This window comes from Panthera onca, chromosome A1 (genome assembly GCF_046562875.1).
Source record: "Panthera onca isolate mPanOnc1 chromosome A1, mPanOnc1 haplotype 2, whole genome shotgun sequence".
NCBI classification, from domain to species: domain Eukaryota; kingdom Metazoa; phylum Chordata; class Mammalia; order Carnivora; family Felidae; genus Panthera; species Panthera onca.
In genome coordinates this window covers 215,093,775-215,118,612 of record NC_138339.1, presented here as the reverse complement: position 1 = coordinate 215,118,612, position 24,838 = coordinate 215,093,775, and the positions used below count along the sequence as shown (strand labels likewise).

At 36.6% G+C, this 24,838-nt stretch overlaps 2 protein-coding genes across 2 annotated transcripts in view; one reads left to right on the top strand and one right to left on the bottom strand.

Annotated features, from left to right (window-relative positions):
- The window catches only part of GTF2F2 (general transcription factor IIF subunit 2), a 154,595-nt gene that overhangs the window by 81,371 nt on the left and 48,386 nt on the right, over window positions 1-24,838 (bottom strand). The gene's annotated exons all lie outside the window — the stretch shown is intronic.
- Window positions 5,035-6,084, top strand: KCTD4 (potassium channel tetramerization domain containing 4). Its single transcript, XM_060627329.3, has one exon. It carries the CDS (start codon window positions 5,271-5,273, stop codon window positions 6,048-6,050), a length of 780 nt encoding a protein of 259 aa, XP_060483312.1. The 5' UTR covers window positions 5,035-5,270; the 3' UTR covers window positions 6,051-6,084.

The following is a 24,838-nucleotide window of genomic DNA, read 5'->3' as shown; positions in this document are numbered from 1 at the left end:
GTACAATCCCAGTACCAGACAACATTTAATGCAGATCAATTTTATACGTCAAAACTAAAGGTTTGACATTCAAACATAATTAGATTAACATGGAAAAATACTTGATTCTTATTTTAATACGTTACATTGTGTAATTTATTTTTATTTTTTTTTTTGAGAGAGCAAGCATACACCCAAGAGAGCTGGGGAGGGGCAGAGAAAGAGGGAAAGAATCCCAAGCAGGTTCCACGCTTAGGATGGAGCCCCATGCAGGGCTCAATATCACTACCCTGAGATCACGACCTGAGCTGAAATCAAGAGTCAGATGCTTAACTGACTGAACCACACAGCACCCCTATTTTTATTTTTTAACACAGAGGCTAGAGTAAATTAGTCATAGCTGAATATCAAAACGAATGCTTCTCACATTAAATGCTATTAACAGGAGGCTACAAAGAAGAGATAAACCACACATTAAAAAAGAGAAACTTGGGGCACCTGGGTGGCTCAGTCAGTTAAACATCCGATTGATTTCGGCCCAGGTCATAATCTCACAGTTTGTGAATTCGAGCCCCACATTGTGCTCCATGCTGACAGTGCAGAGCCTGCTTGGGATTCTCTTACTCCCTTTCTCTCTGTCCCACCCCTGTTCACATGCACTCTCTCTCTTTCTCTCTCTCAAAAATAAATAAACTTAAAAAAGAGAGAGAAAACTTAGCTTGCAAAAGACACAGTTCAAAGCAGAGACATCAGAGGACATAAAAGTAAGATGGCCAAGGGTTAGCCAGATTTGAGAAAATGAACAGATAAAGCTATCATTATGGAGTCAGGTAGGTGGGCATCAAATTCAAGTGAGGAAAACAGATCAAGAAGCTTGAAAAAATGTGGCAAGTCCAGAGCTAAGACAGAGTGCCAGATTCAAGTAAAAATCGACAGTTGCTTTTACCTTCTTTCTAAGGTAATGGGAACTCATCTTTGTTTTATTTTTTGTTTTGTTTTTGTAAAGACAGGCAGAAAACATGGAGGTAAAAACAACCAAAAAGATCTGGTATAGGTGGAGACAGAAGCAGTGTTCTTTCTTATTTTAAAGGCAGCTCCTAAAACCAACCTTTTTCCTTGAAAAGGAGTGTTTGAATTTCACAGAGTGATATGGTCAGTTTGGGGGAATTATCAAATCTTGTATCTTCCAACCAAAAGAGATACCTTCTTGGTGAGGTTCTACTTCCTTCCATGGCACATAAATAGAGCAAGCATATATTATGATGACATCCCGTGTCAATCATGGCGACGACAATGACCTCATTTTCCCTCAGGAACTAGTAGATAAGATGGGAACTCCTCCCACTGGCCTGGAAGAAGTTCTGCCTAATGCAGATACTGGAAGATTAGCATCATCATATTAGTGGGAGGTTTTGCTAGAATTTGATTAGGCACTGGGCCTAACTAATGGATATACCTATACCAAGAACCTAACATGGCACTGTCTAAATCCTAAAAGTTGGGGCGCCTGGGTGGCTCAGTAAGTTAAGCGGCCGACTTCAGCTCAGGTCACGATCTCGCGGTTCATGAGTTTGAGCCCCGCGTCGGGCTCTGTGCTGACAGCTCAGAGCCTGGAGCCTGTTTCAGATTCTGTGTCTCCCTCTCTCTGACCCTCCCCCATTCGTGCTCTGTCTCTCTCTGTCTCAAAAATAAATAAATGTTAAAAAAAAATTAAATCCTAAAAGTTGGCTAAAGGGCTCTTTTATATGTGTGAGTACAGATGTCTAAGACAGAGGTGATCTAACTCTAATAAAGGTCTAGGGTAATGAGCAGAAAACAGGGCCCCTACCTTAAAAAAATCATTCTGTCTGCAAAGGAGATGAAATCCTCAAATCTAGTGATCAAGCGGATCTAAGTAAGCTAATCTTTGACATGTGGGTTAAGCTTTTTGCTGAAATTGTTGAACTGCAGTTTATATCTGCAGTGAGGTGGAGAAATAGAATCACACCATATTTTTCTTGGCATACGAAGCACCACTTTTATAGTTTTAGGGTTGTGTGGACCTGACTGACACTATCCAGGACAAGCTTTCCCCACCCTCCACCCACCCAAGCAGGCAAATACAAACTTAGAATAGAACAGAAAGAAGAAAACAACCTGGCTGTCTCGTAAGGGGCAGGTGTGCCACAACAGGCAGCAATGATCTACAACCCCCTGCAACGTCTGCAAAGTGCAATCATGTTACTTTAAAGGGGATAATGTGGTGTAATGGGGATAAAGTGAGGCCTACCGGGAGCCATTTTTCTTTTTCAAGACTGCAAGTTGGGGGCAGCAGGACACAAAAGAAAAGTGCTATGGATTCATATCAACTTCTAGTCAGGCACTAAGACAAAGCTTCCGTCACACTATTGTTGCCAGACCACGGGTGGCAAGCAAATCATGCACGGCAGGTGTGCAGAAGCCAAGAACGCTGGTGTGAAGTCAAGAGTGAAAAAAAAGCGACCGAGGGTCAGAGGCACATATTGGGGTGGGTTCAGAGTCTGTCAAAGCAAGCCAGCAGAAACAAAGAACACAAATAGTCTTAAAACCCAGGCAACAGAAACAGAAGTGAGTTGGCAAGTGTAACGGGGCCCGGTGCGCTGGCTGAAGAGGCAGCCCCGCCTCACCTTCCTTCCCATCCTGAGGAAGCCCACCTTCTAGCAGCATGGGCGTCATTTCCCCATGAAGGCGTCTACAAATGGGCCAAACAGGCTGTAGGGAAGAAGGCCTAGGATTACGTGATCATCTCCTACGTCACTCCATTTAATCATACAAAACCCAGGTTCCATCACTACACTACAGTTCTGTTCTGCTGCTTCTGATGTCCCATAAAGTTCATTTAAAGAGGACCAGACCCAGCAACGAAATTATCACGTCTTTACGGATTCTGCTTATTACATGGTGCTACTAGCATACAGTGACTACAAACATATGAATCCCATGAATACATTTCCAAAGTTGTGCTAAAAAAATCTATTAAATATATTTTAAAAATTTTTTTAATGTTTGAGAGAGAGCGAGCAAGCGAGAGCCAGTGAGCAAGCACAAGTGGGGGAGGGACAGACAGAAAGGGAGACACAGAAGGTGAAGCAGGCTCCGGGTTCTAAGCTCTCAGCATAGAGCCCAATGAGGGGCTCAAACCCCGGACCGAAAGATCATGACCAGATGCTTAACTGACTCAGCCACCCAGGCACCTCTATATTTCTTAAAAAGTCAGATCCATAGACAAGACTTGATTCTAAAACAACAAAATCAACACACACATGAAATTGTTAGAATATAAGAGTAAACTCTTCTTAAATGATACAGGACTAAGAGGAAGCTTTAGTTCAAGTGTTGGCTTATTAACAAGCTGTAAAGTTCTAGGTAAAACACTGTTAAAAGCTCCCTAGGGGCGCGTGGGTGGCTCAGTCGGTTAAGCGTCCAACTTTGGCTCAGGTCATGAGATCGTGGTTCGTGGGTTCGAGCCCTGCGTTGGGCACTGTGCTGACAGCTCACAGCCTACAGCCTCTTTAAACTGTCTCCCTCTCTATCTGCCCCTCCCCCACTCGTTCTCTCTTTCTCTCTTTCTCTCTCTCTCTCTCTCTCTCAAAAATAAACAAACATTTAAAAAAATTCCCCAGAATGTAATTTTATTTTTGGTAAAATGAGGAGGTTGAATTTTATGGTCTCTAAGCAAAAACTCAGCTCTAAAAATGTTATGCATTAGATTTCTAGTTTAATTTCAATGGACTTTTGATAATCTAAGTATTAATACATGTTATCTGCTATAATTAAAGATATAATTTTTTATATCTGAAGAAAATCTAACATTGCTTAGAGAAAATACAAGGTAAGCATTTTTAGAAGACTCTGCTCCAATGTTTCCGCCAACATACAGTTGAATAATTAAAAAATGCCTTTAATGTAATAGAAATATAAATCAATTCAATATTAAATCTAAATCTAATTTAATTCTGAGAATAATGTGCTCCTCAGAATAATTTAGCAGATAGACCAGTCAAGTAATAGTGTACTGGGGACAATGTTCACATTTCTTACCCCTGGGCCTTTAAACTCTAGAAATGAAAGCTCAGATCTCTAAAATGCCTTGGAAGGCAAGTTAGAGGGGAAGAAGAAAAAAGGGGTGGGGGTGGAGGGGACACCAGACTCAACACTGTTCCAGTTCCCAAGTTACCAAAAAATAAAATAAAAAGTTGTCTTTGGCCCTTTTGCCTTTTGTGTACACTGGGGGGGGGGGGGGGACCATTAAAAAAACAGTGAAATTTACCATGGCACTATTTTATAGCAGGTATTCTGAATCTTTTATCTTCCGAAACACGTGCACGTGGGTATGTGAACATGCACACACACACAGTGTTATAGTATTTTCTACAGCAGCCCAAGTCTTTGTTCCACATGGAGCGGGTTTGAGATAAAACAAGCTTATGAATTTTTCATAGGAAATCTTAACCAAAAAGATAGGCAAACGACTACTGAAAGCCTGTACGTTTGACGCTTTACCTTAGGGTAAAACAAACAAATAAACCCAAATAAGATAAAATAATAGAACCTTTCGTTAAGCATTAAGAGCATTAAGAAAATTTCTTCTCTCGTGCTAAAGATCTCTAAATCACAATCACGTGCAAATCAAACTAAATTCAAGTGCCACGTCATAAACAACAGGTTTAAATGTTCTCATTTGGGTCTTTAAAAATGACTTCACCACTGTGAAACGTGTGTTTTACAGGAGAAAAGATTCTATACACCTCCTTCCCTTCTCTTTTGGTTTCCTGTTTATGATTTGCTTTAAAAAATGACACAGATCCAATATGCATTATTTTTCAAAAACTAAAAATATTATTCAATATTAAGCTTGCCTGTGTGAGCAATAACTTAAAAGACATTTAGAAACAGAAACATACTCAACTTAGCTGGAGAATTAAATATTTGTAACTGCTTAACTGCTAAGAGGAAATTCAATTTACTGAGTAACTTGAGGAACTTTTATTACTTCAAAGAACACACATGAAAATCTTAAACAACAAATTCCTTCCCTGATACAGTTAAATGCAAATTATCTTTTTTTTCCCTGTCTTCTTACTCCAGAAATCTCCCGCACGCATAGCTGATGCGCCACCTACTGCAAAACCGAGCTGACAGAGCAGGCGGCGCTGCCAGCATTTCCATTCCATCACCAGGCTGGGGCTGAATAAAGGCGTGCTTGTGGGGTAGTGTTTCTTTTTTAAAAATCTCAGAGCCAAGAAGAACAGGCTGAAATAGCATTTTCAAAAATGGAGCGTAAAATAAACAGAAGAGAAAAAGAAAAGGAGTATGAAGGGAAACACAACAGCTTGGAAGACGCTGACCAAGGAAAGAACTGCAAATCCACACTGATGACCCTCAACGTTGGTGGATATTTATACATTACTCAAAAACAAACACTGACCAAGTACCCAGACACTTTCCTTGAAGGTATAGTAAATGGAAAAATCCTCTGCCCGTTTGATGCCGATGGGCATTATTTCATAGACAGGGATGGACTCCTCTTCAGGCATGTCCTGAACTTCCTACGAAATGGAGAACTTCTACTGCCCGAAGGCTTTCGAGAAAATCAACTTCTTGCACAAGAAGCAGAATTCTTTCAGCTCAAGGGACTGGCGGAGGAAGTGAAAGCCAGGTGGGAAAAAGAACAGCTAACACCCAGAGAGACTACTTTCTTGGAAATAACAGATAACCATGATCGCTCACAAGGACTGAGAATTTTCTGTAATGCTCCTGATTTCATATCAAAAATAAAATCTCGCATTGTTCTGGTGTCCAAAAGCAGGCTGGATGGATTTCCAGAGGAGTTTTCAATATCATCAAACATCATTCAATTTAAATACTTCATAAAATCTGAAAATGGCACTCGACTTGTACTAAAGGAAGACAACACCTTTGTCTGTACCCTGGAAACTCTTAAGTTTGAAGCTATAATGATGGCTTTAAAGTGTGGCTTTAGACTGCTGACCAGCCTGGATTGTTCCAAAGGGTCAATTGTTCACAGCGATGCACTTCATTTTATCAAGTAATTACCTGTGTCACGAACAAAGGCAACAAGCATGCAGCCAGCAAGCTTCGGAAAACCACAGCATCAAAGGCATCCCAAATAACGTGTGCCCAGTCAGCTCTGTACTCAGAGCCCTGCTGCTAATCAATTACTGTGAGCTAACGGTATGTAAATTCTATCGCTAAAGATGTCCTTCTCAAGGGTGTTCCTGCTGATCAGACTCTTATACTTAAAATGAAAACAGTGATGTTCTATATATTATAAATAAAGACTGAATGCTTTTGCTATTTGTTTATTTCTCCGTAAACTGTCTTTCAATCAGAATGTCTTTGGTACTTGTACTTGCACAATGAACAAGCATGTACATTATCTATCATTCATTTAAGTAAATGGTAATACAATATTTTAAGGGGCTGTAAGATTTAAAATCCTTTCTACCAATCTACAAAGAAACTGAACTGGTAAAATTAAACATTGAGAGAAAAAGAGATGTGCAGATGTACTAAAACAGAGCTACAGTGAAACCAAATGTAACTGTAAGAAGGTATTAAAGCTACTGACTTAATTTTAACGGCAGGCACTAAAAGCTTATTCATAGTTCCTGTATTTTATACTAGAATTATAGCTGAATTGACATATTGCTGAACATTCCTAGAAAACTGCTTGATGACAATAAAAAACAAATAAAAGCATTATTAGCTTCTTTGTTTGTATTAATAATTATAATAAAAAGTTATATGTGTCACTTTCAAAACAAAGTGTACCACTTGATGATTTCACACATTACCTATTGATGTAGTCAACTGGCAGGCTACAGTAACCCTGGCTGGTCTTCCAAGTGACAAAAATCAGCAAATTCATTTCTTTGCAGGCTGGGTTCCAACACAACCTGCATAACTTAGCCTCAACAGAATATGTGGTATCAAAATAATACAGGAGTTCATTTTCAGAACCACCCTGTCTATTCATTCTTCAAGCTCAAAAATATTAAATGAGCATCACTAGACATTATTCTTATGAAAGAACTTTATTCATTTCAGTACCTATTTTGATGCTAAATCTCAGATTCACTGAATTGTGTTAATTTCTTTAACCTCATGCTGAAGTTATTTTTTTTAATTAAGTTTCATATAAGGCTGTCTCAATGAGATAATGCAGAAACTTAGCTCTAAGTGCTAAGTTAGAGTGCATTTTTCCTCCCAAAGAACAGCTAAATCATTAATATGCCTCTCATTTCCTTTGGCTTCTAAGAACAAATTAGATCTTAAATTTGCTCCTTTAAAATTTAACCATTATTAAACAAATTTAACCATTAAAACAGGTAACTAAATCTTAATTTTAATAAAATTCAACTAAAGTTTCTGAAAACCTTGACTGAGGTTACATAAATTAACATAAATGCCAAAAGTTTGCTTAAACATAAAAACTTGGAATTAGCAGCAAAGCTAATTCATTCTTAGAACTCTGATTTCCAGCTATAAAATCAAAGGTAATGCAAAAGTTGGCTGTACATATTAAGGGAAATACTTTAAAATCTATCATACAAAAAAGTCCTTTAAAAAATGCACATAAAAAAAAAAACCCTCAAAACTCCATATCAACCACACAATCTTCTTTTATATATAACAAGAAAAAAGATGTTTCTAATAAAACATCAAATTATCTCTTACATACTTTAACATGGCTTAATTAACAGTTAAAGGAACTATGAAAACAGAAAAATACAGTAAAATCTATTTTAGCTGTTACTATAATTGAACTGTTTACATGCGTCTCCAGCTTATGAGTTGACTTTTCCTTGGCATTTGGACTTTGGTAATGAAAAAAATGATAGTGATTTAATGTCAAAGCAAGATTTTCTCTAACAAGATTTCATTACAGATAATGAATATAGCCTTGACATATCTTATTACAGGAGATATCACTGAACAAATCTCCTTAGAAGTATTATAAGTTTTTGCATTAATTCACAAAAAGAGAATTTAACTGTTACAACAAATCATTACTGATGGAAACCAGTACTTAAAGAAATCTATTAATCATTTTGATAAATGTCTCTAAAAAAATTGTATCTGGATGCATTTAACTCATCCTCAAACTTTTGATAAACCATAATATTGTAAAACAATTTAATAATCTGGAAGGATATTTGACCAGACTGATTATTCTTGTGTAACTTTTTAGAAGTGTAGCTTTTTAAATTCAGCCAGTTGCACTTGGGTTTATACATCAAGTGCATAAATAATATGTTGTAGTATCATTTTCAATTTCACCATTTCTTAAAATATTTAGAAATGCCTCCCATTAAAAAAAAACTCAAGAAATCATACAAAATGCCAATCATAAGTCAGGGTGATATCATATTTTTGTTTGCAGTCAATGAAGAATTTCTTCCTCAAATTTTTCACAAAAAAATTCTTGTTTTTCTCACTGCTCCACAGAGTAAGTAACAAAGTGACGCTTTATCTTCTTTTTCAGAAGACAGGTAATAAAAAAAAAAAGGTTACTATACTTGCCGCAAGCCAAACATAGATAGTCCCATATTTGGAATTAACCCACACGATGCTTCTAGCACTGTCCTTAAAATATGAAAAATAAAAACACAGCTTATAGTGTACTATACTTCTAAAATGTATATGGCTGTGTGCAGAGCAAATGAAACACTTAATGAGACTTTTCAAATGATGAAAGATGACTACCAACTCAGACTGAAGGTAATGATACTAATGAAACTTGTTATTTTTTAAAGAAAATTAATTACAGTTCAATTCTATTTTAAAGATAATAAAAGATAACCCTTACTGTTTTATTACATGCCTGATACTGCACTATGAACATGCATTATCTTAATTAATCCTCACAATGACGTTGAGGAAGGTACTATCCTTCTTTCACAATCATATAGTTATTAAGAGGTAAAAGAGGATTCAAAACCTGAATCAATGGCTGGATTCAAAACCGGCCAGGTACATGAACTTCAGAGCTCAGGAACTGTGTGTGCTTTTGCCGGCCACTTACATCTCTAACACTTAAAACCTGGCATACAACAGGCATTCCTGAAGTATGGGCTCAACATAGAATACCAAAATACAGGTTTGCCTCACTTGATAAAAAATCTCACAATGCAGGTTCTTGTAAAATGAGTGAAAAACTGAACTAATGGGAAAGCAAATAAAATTTTTAATGTCATGTTGGGTCATTTAAAGAACTTGAGATGAATCATCTCACAACAATAAAGGATGGCCTAAATTTGTCTATTGACAAATCTGGATCTTCACATATCAGGTTTGTGGAAAAGGAGATTAACTTTTTATGACCTGTACAGTCCACAGAACTGACATATTATGAAGAAAAAATATAGCGCACATGAGCTCTGAAGTCAGACTTGGATTCAAATCCAATTAACCTCCACTAACTTGCCTACATAATGTAAGCAAGATTCTTCACTTCTCTGAACTTCAATATCCTCAGAGCAAAATGGAGATAATGATTAGCTGATAGACCCTTTATAAGGCTTAAATTAAATTACATGTAAAGGGCCTCACCCACTATAGACTTTCAATAAGCACTGGTTATTATCTTATCCAGTGTAAAGATATCTTCATGACACAACCATGAATAACATGCACAAAAATGTACGTTTACAATTATTAGGCTTTCAACTTAGACATAAACAGAATGCAGAACTTTTAACAAATGCAATGCCTAATACTTTGATGAATGCTTTTAAGATACAAGAATATACTTTAAATTGCTACAGGCAAACATAGTTTTCATTGGTATTAGTTTAAAAATACATACGAGTTTCTTGGGACTTTTATATTCTACCTTCATGTACAAAATCTACGAGAACCAAATAATCATTGCAGCTGTTTCATCAGCAGTATAAAACCAGTCAGCAGTAATATATGTGATAACACAACCCCAGAGATACCCCCATCTAATAAATTCTGGTTAAATGTCTTAAACTACAATGATGTCAGTCAAGGTTAAAATTAGAGCATCTGAATCATAATTATCCTTGCTAACAAAGCAGAAGTGTAGTATGGACTATCCCAAAGAGCATGCAACTTAGAAATTATTTGTATTTAGCTTTGAAATATATATGGCTACTTCTGTAGCAGACTGATCTTCCTAATCATATTTTGCTTAAGCTAGTATTTTGCTTCAGTGAACAAGCACCAAGGGAGTGGTGATAAAGGGAGGTGTGCCAGGCAGAGGGAAATATCTAAGATGAAATTTTAAATTTACCTAAAATAATTTATGAAAAGGTGACTATGTTTCTACTTCTTGAACAAAATATACAATAGGGGGTGCCTGGTGGCTCAGTTAGTTTCAGCTCAGGTCATGATCTCATGGTTTGTGAGTTTCAGCTCTTGGTTTCAGCTCAGGTCATGATCTCATGGTTTGTGAGTTTGAGCCTTGCATAGGGCTCTGCACGGACAGCACAGAGCCTGCTTGGGATTCTCTCTCCCCCTCTCTCTCTGCCCCTCCCCTGCACTACCGTGTGTGTGTGTGTGTGTGTGTGTGTGTGTGTGTGTGTGTGTCTCAAAGTAAACATTTAAAATAATAAATACAGACAACTATATAATAAATCACTCATCCATATATATTCAAAAAATGCACAAGAGTAAAAGTTTCTATCAAACAAAAATCACTGATATGCACCACATAAGCTACTATAAATGACCTCCATTTAATTAAAATTTTCCAACAATGCAAAAAAAAATGTGCAATGTTAAGGATTTTGTATATAAAATGTGGAAACTCTAGTTTAATTTTAATCACTAATTATTTTAGAAAAAATACTGAATTGGATATGAAAGAGTGAAATAATAGTAGGTCTTTAAAAAAACTGTTCCCTAGCATAAAATATAACAGTCAACCTGATAGCACAACGAGTTTTTCCAAACCCAAGATTCCAGAGTATTTAGGTACATTTAAAAGCAACATTTAGTAGTTTGGTTTCTTTTCTTTTCTTTTTTTTTTAAAGATCTCATTAACTGTGGAAAATTCCGTTTTGAAGACAGTCTCAACTTTTCAAAAAGTAATTCTGCTTACTATCTTCAAGGATGTTTAGACATATATTCTACATCATTAGTGTAAAATTGAACAAGTCTGATTTCTTCTTAATTCCACTCCACTGATTTTGTCTTGTTATAACAGATGTTTATTAACTAATTTTTAAGGTTCTTAAGAATTACTGAACGATATTAACTTTAATCTCAGTGGTTATTTAAATTTAATAACCTTCTGTGACTTAATGAGGTTTTACCAAAAAATGAGACTATTTAGCATTTACTTCAGATAGATCATTTGCTGAATTGTTATTCATTTTTAAAAAAACATTAAAAATAAGTATGAATGCAGATACCCATGATCTCATATCTGTTTTGACTGTTGCATATTTTTTCTATCCATATATATTTTTAAAGAAACCCATGTAGAAAGAAAAAGGAAAGACTATTATATATAGCTACGTGCAGGAATAAATTATTAGTAAACGTTGGGTGATTACTGGAGAGAAACACAAAACAAAAGAATCTAAAAGTCATAGGTGATTAATCGCTAAAACAACAAAATCAAATTATACAACCACAGGCACTTGCACTTATGATACATACACCTTTACTTGTTACAACGCAGCCCAAAAAGAACACATTGGGATTCAGTATGTAAATATACAGCTACCTTGAAAACTGGAAGCAGGCTTTATTAAAATGCCATTTTGTTTGGCAGCTATATTTCCCTCCCCTCTTCTTTCTACCTTATCAAATTTAAATTATTTGGATATAAGGCAGATTATACTTATAAGAGGCAAGAAAATGGGGTACTGTGTCTCTTACTATTTTAGAACAAAAATTTTTTATGTTGTAAAACTCACAAGATAATGAGTTTGTAGAAAACTAACAAAGCTTGATATAAAAATTTGGCAGTTAAGGGGCACCTGGGTAGCTCAGTTGGTTAAGCGTCCAACTTCAGTTCAGGTCATGTTCAGTTCAGGTCATGTTCAGGTCATGACTTCAGTTGCAGTCCATGAGTTAAAGCCCCACATCAGGCTCTGTGCTGACATCTCAGAGCCTGGGGCCTGCTTTGGATTCTGTGTCTCCCTCTCTCTCTGTCCCTTTCTCACGCTTTCTCTCTTTCTCTCTCACAAAAATAAACATTAAAAAAAAAATTTTTTTTTTTTTTTTAATTTTGGCAGTTAAGGGGCGCGTGGGTGGCTCAGTCGGTTAAGTGTCTGACTTTGGCTCATGGTTTGTGAGTTCAAGCCCCGCGTTGGGTTCTGCGCTGACACCTTGGAGCCTAGAGCCTGCTTCAGATTCTGTGTCTCCCTCTCTCTCTCTCTGCCCCTCCCCTGATCATGCTGTCTCTTTCTGTCTCTCGATAATAAATAAACATTTAAAAAAATTAAAAAAAAATAATTTTGGCAGTTAACACTGACATATTTAGTGACACCATAGGCTATGCATTAAGTAAACTCATTCCCAATCTCACCCTGAGACTTTCCATTTAACTAAAGGATGTAATAAAGTATTTTAAAGTAGAATTACTTTTAATCCCTTTTAACTTTTAAATAATGAGCATGTATCAAACACTGGTCTTTGGGGGTTCAAGACAGTAGAAGAGCAGTTGAGGATTTAAAATTCGAAGTAAAGAATAAACACACAAATAAATAAAATTCCAAGTATAAGGTACAGTTCTAAGTACCTTATGTGCATTGTCTCCTTTAAAACATAATGCAAAGATTGCTGCTTATGTCCCCAATACCCACTCTTTCTTTCTGTTAGTAACCAAGTCCTGATTCAGGATGACAACTGTCCCCAGACAAAGGCTGTATTTTCCAGTGTTCTGTGGCTGCTGCTGGGTGTGTACAAGCTATAAAGTTCTGACCAATGGAATGTAAGCAGAACTCGTAAGCAATGTAAGCAAAAAAAAACCTTGTGGATAATGTCTTCTAAAGGGTTACAAAGTCAGGTGAACCTTTAGGCTTGCCCTATTGACCCCATTTTGCTTCCTGGGATACAGACGTGGTGGCTATAAATGCAGCAGAAGTCATTCTGGATCATGCTGAGGATGGAAGCCACGAACTAATGATAGCAGATGGTTGATAATGACCATGGAACCATCATACTAGACCTGGACTTATCTCAGAATTCCTTTACAAAGAAGAAAAATGTGTTTAAATCATTGATATTTCGGGATGTCTGTTAATCCTAACAGATGGATGTGGGTCCAATCCCCATTTTACAAATGAGGAAACAAGACTCAGAGTTAAGCAACTTGCTGCAGGTACACAGCTCCAAAGAAACCTCCAAGTGCCAAGCTCCTAACCACTTACACGATACCACTTTCAGACCTGACACAGAGAACTCAGTGAGAGACTTGAAAATGGGCAAGATAATGTAAGATGGTGAGTACCTCCACTCATCTGAGTAGGCTAACACTTGGCTTCAAATACTGGAAGATGTCGAGGTTAACCAAAAGGGAATCCAGCCAGTCTGGTAAGTTTGCTGTAAGAAAAAACTAGGACAGAGAATCCATTTCTGAGACATGTTGAACCACAACCACATTAAGGAAAAGGGGTGACTGACAGGTCAAAGAGTATGTCTAACCAGGAAAGAAACCTCTGTGAGCCAAGGAGATTTTCCTTATTCAGGTACAGAATAATTATTAAATAATCCAGAAGAATAACTAGCTCCCTGGGAATAACCATCAAACTGATTGCTAAAAATTCTTCTAAGGGAACATCTAAGAAAAAGTAGAATATCTTTACACAACGGAGGGGGGGGGGGGGGGGAGACAGCATTCATATAAAGTAAACAAAGAGGGACACCAGGGTAGCTCAGTCGGTTGAGTGTCTGACTTCAGCTCAGGTCATGATCTCACCGTTTGTGGGTTCGAGCCCCGCATCGGGCTCTGTGCTGACAGCTCAGAGCCTGGAGCCCGCTTTGGATCTGTGTCTCCCCTCTCTCTGCCCCTCCCCCACTCATGCTCTCTCTCAAAAATAACTAAATGTTAAAAAAAAGTTTTTTTAAGTAAACAAACAACTTTACATATTTCTGAGACACAGTCAACTTTAAAAACAAATTTTTTTAAAAATTTTTATTCACTTTTGAGAGACAGAGTGCGAGTGGGGGAGGGGCAGAGAGAGGGAGACACAAAATCTGAAGCAGGCTCCAGGCTCTGAGCTGTCAGCACAGAGCCCAACGCGGGGCTCAAACTCAACAAACTGTGAGATCATGACCTGAGCCAAAGTCGGACACTCAACCGACTGAGCCACGCAGGCACCCGATATAGTCAACTGTTTGTACTATACCCCCTGCCGTCCACTTTGGGAGTGGAGGAGGAGTAAGGGTGTAGGCCGAAAAGAGCATAATTCTCTTCTGTTTCCCAGTAATATCAAACAATTGAAAAAAATACATAGGATCAAAAAGCATCTTCTTTGCTCCATTTTAGAGTTTTCTGAGAGGAAGAAAACTGGGAAGAAGAAATGTAGTCTGAAAAACTGAACTGGTGGAAGATGGCAGATGGACATGGCCAATTTCTTAGTAAAGCAAGGCATGAATGCAGAAAGAGTTCCTTATGTAAGAAGCTATCTCCAGACAGAGGGGCCTGAGGCTCTAAACCAGCAGGACAGCCAATTGTTTCCTAAGTAGCCAGTATTATTATCTTCAATTTTCCCAATTAATAAGCTTGTGGTAAACTACTCAAATAATTAGACACTTTCCCCAAGAACATGTCAACAGAAGGATCAAGAAAAACAACTGCTGGCTTGTTTTACACTTTAAGTTAAAATACTGGAGCACTGATGCTAATGCTCACATACTTTTTTTTTTTTTTCTTAATAATAAGATAAAAAGTGACCCAAAAGACAACAGGTGAGGTTTTTTTGTTGTTGTTGTTCTGATTATACAACTCGAAACAGATGATCTTTTAACAACAACACTCACTCATCCACACATTAGATTTTACATTTACTTCTAAATATGTAGTGTTTGGGGCGCCTGGGTGGCGCAGTCGGTTAAGCGTCCGACTTCAGCCAGGTCACGATCTCGCGGTCCGTGAGTTCGAGCCCCGCGTCAGGCTCTGGGCTGATGGCTCAGAGCCTGGAGCCTGTTTCTGATTCTGTGTCTCCCTCTCTCTGACCCTCCCCCGTTCATGCTCTGTCTCTCTCTGTCCCAAAAATAAATAAAAAACGTTGAAAAAAAAAAAAATAAATATGTAGTGTTTTTGTATTACACAGGTTTAAAAGATAAAATATGAAGTTACTGTTGCTTAAAACCTTATTTTACACAGCTGAGAGCCAAATTACTTATAAATCCTTACAAGACTTAAACACGAGAATACACACGGAATTGTCCATTAGAAAGGAAAAGTATTTTGAAAATTGGCAAACTGATAAGCAAAAGATGGCAAAGATGTCACCTAACTAAGACCAATACAGTTAAACAATCCTGAACGTTACCCTGGAACCCAGGCATCTTTTTAGCTTCTGGTCACTTATAGCTATTAAATGTAATGAAACAGGATGCAGACAGATTGAGAAATGTTCTTATTCTAAAGCACTCAAGGAAGATGCCTGCTAACCTAGTTCCTACCAATCTTTTACAAAATCAAATAGAGAAGAATCAGACCAATGGCACTGCTTGGTCAATCTTTCTGAATTGAACACACACCTAACTAAAGCTGCTAATATCTTCTGCTTGGCTTCACATTAATGATACATTTCTTTTACATTTTAAGTTAAAATGCAATATACTTACCAAAACAATTCACTTTCTTATATCCTTCTTTTATTTTATTATACGAAATTTATTGTCAAATTAGTTTCCATATAACACCCAGTGCTCATCCCAAAAGATGCCCTCTCCAATGCCCATCACCTACCCTCCCCTCCCTCCCACCCCCCATCAACCCTCAGTTTGTTCTCAGTTTTTAACAGTCTCTTATGCTTTGGCTCTCTCTCCCACTCTAACTTCTTTTTTTTTTTTCCTTCCCCTCCCCCATGGTTTTCTGTTAAGTTTCTCAGGATCCACATAAAAGTGAAAACATATGGTATCTGTCTTTCTCTGTATGGCTTATTTCACTTAGCATCACACTCTCCAGTTCCATCCACGTTGCTACAAAGGGCCATATTTCATTCTTTCTCATTGCCACATAGTACTCCATTGTGTATATAAACCACAATTTCTTTATCCATTCATCAGCTGATGGACATTTAGGCTCTTTCCACAATTTGGCTATTGTTGAGAGTGCTACTATAAACATTGGGGTACAAGTGCCCCTGTATCCCTTGGGTAAATTCCTAGCAGTGCTATTGCTGGGTCATAGGGTAGGTCTATTTTTAATTTTTTGAGGAACCTCCACACTGTTTTCCAGAGTGGCTGCACCAGTTTGCATTCCCACCAACAGTGCAAGAGGGTTCCCATTTCTCCACATCCTCTCCAGCATCTATAGTCTCCTGATTTGTTCATTTTGGCCACTCTGACTGGCGTGAGGTGATATCTAAGTGTGGTTTTGATTTGTATTTCCCTGATGAGGAGCGATGTTAAGCATCTTTTCATGTGCCTGTTGGCCATCTTAGATCCTTCTTTTAAAAACACGTTTGCAGGGGTGCCTGGGTGGCTCAGTCGGTTAAGCGTCCGACTTTGACTCAGGTCACGATCTCACGGTCCGTGAGTTCGAGCCCCGCGTCGGGCTCTGGGCTGATGGCTCAGAGCCTGGAGCCTGCTTCCGATTCTGTGTCTCCCTCTCTCTCTGCCCCTCCCCCGTTCATGCTCTGTCTCTCTCTGTCTCAAAAATAAATAAACGTTAAAAAAAAAAAAAAATTAAAAATAAATAAATAAATAAATAAAAACCCGTTTGCAACAGACGTTTATTTAAAATCGTCTCTGTAGCCTAAGACCCTCACCTTTAAGTCTACTGCTCATCTCTATTCAAAATCCTAGCCCACACAATTACTGGCTCATATTACAAATAAAAAATGATAATAATGGTAAATAATAAATCTAAAAATAAAAAAATAAAGAAGAATGAAAAGTCACTAATGTTTACTAAGCATTAACTTGTGCCAGGCACTTTTCTTATTGTTATATCTAATTTACAAATGGAGAAACTGAAGTTTGGCAAAGTATGCCTAAGGTTTCAGAGCTCCTAACGGGAGACTGAGGAGGGTTTTAACTGAACAGCCAGGTTCCAGAACCCACTCTCAACTAATACAACCTAACATTGTCAATCTCTACTTCTCTTTTCAATCCATTTTTAAAAGTTGGAAAATTGTTTTTCCTCTCCATCTGTGAGAAAGTGTTCATCAAACAACCTTATAATATGAATGTGATTCAGAGGTAAAGTGTTTAACTTACCTGAAAATGTTTTTAAGAAACAGTAGGACAAAATGTTTATATATGTAAGTAATTGATACATCTAAAACTTCTTCAGCTATTCACTCAAAGATTCCCCAAAAACCTCCAAGTTTTTTTCCTCTGATTTCTTATTTTGAAGTAATAATAATGACTTTTCTTAAAACCACTATGAATAAGAAAATAAATTCCAAGCTGCCTTTAGATGAACCGTGTGACCCTTTCCTTTTTGAGGCAGCCAGCAAGAAGGGAGGGAGGTACATAAAGAGAACTGATGTCATATCATTTTAATTTTTTGATGACTATCCATGGCAAGGATCACTGAAGAGACTGACAATCCACCAATACAAAAATGTATTTCTAAAAAAAAGTCATGTTTTCTGCATGTAACTATATCCTTCTAAAGAAAATATTAAGACGTGAAAAATAATTGAATAATTTTATTGAATAAAAATTTGTTCAAGTAGTACATTAAAAAAGTTAATAGGCCTCAATAATACACACATACAAAATAACAATTCAATCCACTTCACTACAAACACACAAAACTAAAAAACAAAAAAAAAAAAAAACACACAAAAAACCCAACTAAAATGGCCACTTTTCACAGGAAATAAACCATACTGACTAAATTAAATCAGTGTATCATTAAGAGAAAATGTACTTATTAAAAATTAGATTTCAAAAAAATTAGATTTCAACATCAAAGGAAATAAAGAAGCATGGAGAGAAAAGTGTGGTTCAATATGTAGATCAATTCTTCCACATAAGTATTTATTAGCCAGCTTAAAAATAAACATTCATCAATTGCCTAGAACTTTTTGAGGAATAAAACATATATATATTTCTACATATATAAAATTTTAGCTATACAACTAAAATAGACATATAATCTTGAGTCTAAAATAGAGACAAAAATTCTACAATGAAACTGAAAAAAAAAAAAACCTGCGTATTTTGTAAAAGTCACCCATGAACCAGTCTTAAAAATAAAGGGCTCTGGGGCACCTGGGTGGCTCAGGTGGTTAAGTGTCCGACTCTTAGATTTCACCTCAGGTCATGATCCCAGAGTTGTGGGACTGAGACTCACGTTCGGGCTCCACACTGAGCGTGGAGCCTGCTTAGGATTCTGTCTCTCTTTTTTTCTCTCTCAAAATAAATAAATTAACATTAAAAAAATAAAGGGCTCTAATGTAGAAATCTAGACAATATAGAGATAACTGAAAAATAATTCAGGAATAAGATGGCATGATCAGAAAACTAGAAAAAAACAATGGATTTTACAACTAATACTAAGGTTAAACAGCAGGGGAATTAGCTGTAAAACAGAATGTTAACCTTTAAAGCCTCAATAAAATGAAAATTAACCACTAAATACTGAGAAATTGTGTTTTGAGAAAAATAACTTCCTAATTCTTCATAAAAGAGAATTAACAAGTTTGTCAAAAAGTGGAACCTGGAGTTGAAACAAACAAACACAATGACTCCAATCCCCGAGGTCCTCCCTTCTCAAATCTACAGCCCCACCCTCCAATTATAGAAGCAGCTCTCGGGAACTCTTATTTTTTATGGGAAAGAAGCATTGATTTGACATTCAATAGTTCTTTCCATTCTCTTTCTTCTCTCACTTCAAGTCAGTTAACTATACTTGTTCTTACTCCCTATAATCATGGGCTAAATCAAAGCTCCCACTGAAAACAACTGTAAAAGCTGAATAAAATCTTAAAAGTATCAAAAAGACCACAAGATAATAGGTAATCTCCAAATATAGGGAAAATCAGAATCCATAAGGTTATGGGTCAATCCAGAGAAAAAAATGAAACCTTGTGTTTAGATAATCTCCAAAAGAAAGCAGCAGGAGGAAGGAACAGAAATCAAAACCCAGAGCTGCACAAGGTGGAAAGCCTAACAGGGGTCTCTTACCATAAAAAAATTAAAATTCCAAAGGACCATACCCTCAAGGAGAGGGTAAACAGGATGTGGAAAAATCCATGATGAACCACAACCAGGATGACCCCCAAGTCCTAGTTTCCCAAAGACATTTTCGTTTATGACGCTTGTATTTACTATCAAAAATGCTCCAGGTGGATGGTATGTTACATGGTCACCCTAACGATGCTCTAGTTTCAATCCTCTGGCTATCCTATCAAAAAAATGTCAAGCCTTAATTAAACACGGTGTAAGTGTGGCTATAGTGGACTGTCTCTGAAGATGACATCAAGTCCTCCATCTCTGAATAAGGAAAATTCTTATAGATTCAACAAGAACCAAATAGGATATCTAGAAACAAAAAATACAATAAGTAAAATTTAAACCTCACTGGATGAGTTTAAACAGCAGACTAGACACAACTGAAGAAAACTTTAGTGAGCTGAAATATAAGAAAAATAAACTTTCCACAACATAGCATGAAAAGAATACAGGTGGAAAAATCAGAAGAGAGATATAAAATGTAGAGCAAAAAGGCTGAGCATATGTTTAAAATATCAGTAGTGCAATCCGTATCTCAGAAGGAGGGGAAAAAAAGAAACGGAACAAAGGCAACATTTAAAGGGATGGTGTCTGAAATTTTTTAACAGAAGAAAACTAGCAATCAGTTGATACAAGAGTCTCAATGAATCTCAGGTACCTTATGTAAAAAGAAATCGGGACTTAGATATATATTAAAACTTTAGAAATTAAATGTAAAGAAAAAAATGTTAAGTAGCCACAGAGAACAAAAAGATTACCTTCAAAGAAGCTGCAGTAAAACTAAGCAGAATTCTCCATGACAAAAACAACTCAAGGCTGTCAACTATCTTTGATGGTTGAGTGAAAGTATCTGCCAACCTATAATTCTATACTCAGCAAAAACACAAGTTACCAGTATCGGGAATGAAAATGAAGGCATTATTACAAATTTATAGACATTTTAAAAGAAAACAAGTGGAAATTTATGTAAATAAATTTGACAATTTAGATAAAATGAAGAAAGTCAAAACTGACCAAAATGACACAAGAAGATACAGGAGATCCCAAAAGTCCTACAAATAAACTGACTTCACGTCAAGAACTGAGAAGGGTTTGACATTTCACCCAAATTACTTGCAAACTAACAAGTTATCCTGCCACAGTTTCATAGATGCTAGCAGGGGGACATTCTTAGGCCAAGGGAAAAGGACTTTATTATTAACCACAAAACAGCATGGTTCTTACTTTTTATCAGTTGCTTTTGCCCCTGCTATCTGCACATTGGCAGCAACCTACAAGAGGCTCAGGTGGATAATATGCACACAGAGGGTCTGTGTCACCGCTGAGGAACCCCAAGCTTAGAAAATCACCGATCTCATGGAGGCTGCCAGCAAACCTAACAAACCTTTGCCCTGTAAGGAGACCCTATTTCTGGATTTCAAGGCTTTTTGTTATACAAACATCCTTAAAAGGATGGCCTAAGACAAGAACGATCACATGGTATGTAGAAATGCTATAGAGAATTGCTTCCCAACTCCATAATCAAAAATTTGCCCACAGGAGCACCTGGGTGGTTCAGTCAGTTAAGCATCCAACTTTGGCTCAGGTCATGATCTCACGGCTCACGGGTTTGAGCCCCATGTCGGGCTCTGTGCTGACAGCTCAGAGCCTGGAGCCTGCTTCAGATTCTGTGTCTCCCTCTCTCTGTCCCTCCCGTGCTCATTCTCTCTCTCTCTCAAAAATAAATAAATGTTAAAAAAAAATTTGTTTTTAATTTGCCCACCAAAAAAATTCCATTTCTTAGTTAGACAAATTGGTGAATTCCACTAAATATTTAAGGATAAAAAAAAAAAATCTTATAGTCTTACAAAAAATCTTCTTGGTTACAAGAATAAAGAAAGATCACTTTCCTGACTCATTTTATGACGATAGTGTAACCTTGATACCAAAACCTAATAAAAACATTAGGAGAAAGGAAATTTATGGGCCAATTTCATTCATGAATACAAATGTAAAAATAAGGAACAAAAGATAAGCAAACTGAATCTAGCAATATTCAAAAATATAAATCAAAGCCAAGTTAGAATTATTTCAGGAATGAAAGAGCAATTTTAAAAATCAACACAGTTTTCCAAATAAGATAAATTTTATCATTTCATTAGCTCTCAATACAGAAAAAATATTTGATAAAATTCATCATTCATTCATTGACACGCTGAGCAAAACTAGGAAGAAACAGGAATTTCCCTTATCTAATGAAGACTACCTACCCAAAACAACAAACTATCTAGAACCTACAGCAAACATACCTAAAAATGAAATGTTAAATAGACATGACCCCATTACTACCCCCAACTAGTACAATAAGGCAAGAAAAAGAAATAAAAGGTATAATATTTGGAAGGACACAAAACCGAGGTTTTACTCACAGATTTTTATGATTATGTAGATATAAAAATTTTTTAAATCTATAGATAAGCTATTAGAATGAATAAGGCAGTTGAGCAAGGTTGATGAATACAAGGTCAACATTAAAATTCAACTGTATTTCTATATACCAGAAACAAAGTGATGACAATCTTTTTAAAGAGATACATAACACAGTAGTGTCAAAAATAATCAAATATCTAGAAATAATAAAAATATATAAGATATCTATAGAGAAAACTATAAAAATTATCAAGAAAAATTAAAGGCCTCACAAATATTCATATATTGCAAGAGTCATTTTTAAGACATTAATTTTTCTTAAGTTGCTATACAGATTCAATATAATTCCAATAAAAAAAATAAATCAGTCAAGTGTTTATGGAAGATTTCAAGCTGATTTTAAAATTTACATAGTAATGCAGAAGGGCCAAGAATAACTAAGATACTCCTGAAGAACAAGGGGGGAAGGGGCTGGCTCCCCTGGATATCAAGACTTACTATATGATAGAGTAAGAAAGTTGTTCAGTAAAGCACAAAGATAAATGAATCAACTAATGGAACAGATACGGAGTCTAAAAACAGACTCTGCTTCAATAAATAACTTATGGCAAAGGTGACATGGCATAACAGTTGAGAAAATGATATTCTTTTTTTTTTTAAGTTTTATTTATTTATTGGGGGGGGGGGGGCAGATAGAAAGGGAGAGAGAGAATCTTCACCAGGCACTGTCAGCACAAAGCCCAACGTAGGGCTCGAACTCACACACTGTGAATTCACGATCTGAGCCGAAATCAAGAGTTGGACAGTCAACCAACTGAGCCACCCAGGCGCCCCAAAAACTCATAGTCTTTTAAAAGGTACACGATATTCCATATGGAGGAAAGATAAAATTTGACCACTATCTCCCACCATAGAGAAAAAAACAATTCCAGGTAAGCTGTAGATCTAAATGTGAAAGACAAGACAGAAAAGCTTCTGGAAAGTGATACAAAAATACCTTCATGATCTTGGATACTGCAATGGGACACAAAAAGCACAAACCATAAAAGACTAATAAAGTGGAATGTACCAAAGATAACAACTTCTGTTCATCAAAAGACACATTTAAGGGAATGAAAAGGGGAGCCACAGAATAAAAGGCACTTGTAACCCATATAAAGAACTACAAATGAAAAAACAAAAAGTCAACTCAGTAAAAACTAGGTAAGCAATCTAAACAAGCATTTCATAAAACAGGAAATCCAAATGGACAACAGACATGTGAAAAGGACTCCACTAGAAATCAGGGAAACGTTGGGGTCCCTGGGTGGCTCAGTCACTTAAGTGTCAGACTCTTGATTTCAGCTCATGTATCTCAGGGTTCATGAGCCCAACATACAGCTCTGTGCTAACCTTGGGATTCTCTCTCTCTCTCTCTTTGCCTGTCCCCTATTTGCATTCTCACAAGTGTGCATGATCTCTCAAAATAAATAAACTTAAGAAAAGAAATCAGGGAAATGTCAAATCAACCCACAATGAGAAATTACTACACATTCATTGTAACAGTTAACATTAAAAACAAAAATTAGACAATGCTATTGGAGAAGAGTTGAAACAAAAAGAACTCACGTACATTGCTGACAGGAATATAAACTGGTATGACTCCTTTGAAAAACAGTTTGGGCTTATCAACTAGAAGAAAAAATAAATATACCCTGTGACCAAACAGAGTCCATACTTACGAATATGCCTTTTAAAAATGTATGCACCAGTGCAATTGTACAAAAATATGATAGCACTGATAATGAGCCACAAAGTACAAACACGGCAAATATCCACTAATAGTAAAAATGGATAAACCGCGTTAAATATATACTTTGGGATACAGCATGCATGCGCGCGCACGCGCACACACACACACACACACATAACACACACTAAATATATATGTATATATGGAGAGGGAGGGAAAGAGAGAGAGAGGGGGGCTACTGCTATATATATAATGTAGATCAGTCTTAGAAAACAATGTTCAGTGACAAAAGCCAAACTAAAAAAGAGTGCATATTGTAGGATTCCTTTTTAACGATCATAAACAAAGTAAAATATACAGAATAGGGATGAAGACTTAAATGCTAAAATCATGAAAGAAAATCAAACTGATTACCATAAATGTCAATGATAACGGATACCTCTGTGGAGGAAGGAGTGTACTATGATGGAGGAAGGATACCCGGCAGCTTCTGGAGAACTGGTCTTGTTCTATTCCAACTGTTTATGTTAATGTATCTTTTCTGTATGTGTTAGTGTTTGCTTTTTCTAATGTTTGTTAAATTATCTATATTCTTATTTTTAGAAATGGCCACTCAGGAAAACTTTGGCAGTTTCTTATGAAATTTAACACGTAATTACCATACGACCCAGCAAATGCACTCTTGGGCGTTTATCCCAGAGAAGTGAAAACTTATGCTTACACAAAAATCTATACACAAATGTTCATAGCAGCTTTATTTGTAGTAGCAAAAAAACTGGAAACAACACAGATGTCCTTCAATGAGTGACTAAATTGTGGTGCATCCATACCATGGAACACCCAGTGAAAGAAAGAAATGAACTACTGAAGCGTGTAAAACCTTGGATGAATCTCCAGGGAATTTAAGTGGGGAAAAAAAAAAGTACTTACATAATTTTTTAAATGATAAAATTATAGAAATGGAATTAGCTATCAGGAAAATACAAATCAAACCCACAATGAGACTATTTCACACTCACTAGGATGGCTGTAATAAAAAGGACAGACTCTATCAAGTGTTGGCGAAGAGATAGAGAAATCAGAACCCTCATACGCTGCTAGTGGGAATGAAAAATGGCGCAGTTGCTATGGAAAAGTCTGGCAGTTCTTCAAAAGGTTTAACATAAAGTTACTATATGACCTAGCATTCTACTCCGAGGTATATACTCAAGAGATCCAAAAACATAAGTTCATAAAAAACCTGTACACAAACGCTCTGAAGCAGCATTATTCATAATAGCCCCAAAGTGGAAACAATCCAAATGCCCATCAACTAATGAATGGATAAATAAAATA

Bases quoted from the DNA above. Each gene is read 5' to 3' on its own strand.
- KCTD4 (XM_060627329.3), top strand. From the start codon at position 5,271: ATGGAGCGTAAAATAAACAGAAGAGAAAAAGAAAAGGAGTATGAAGGG.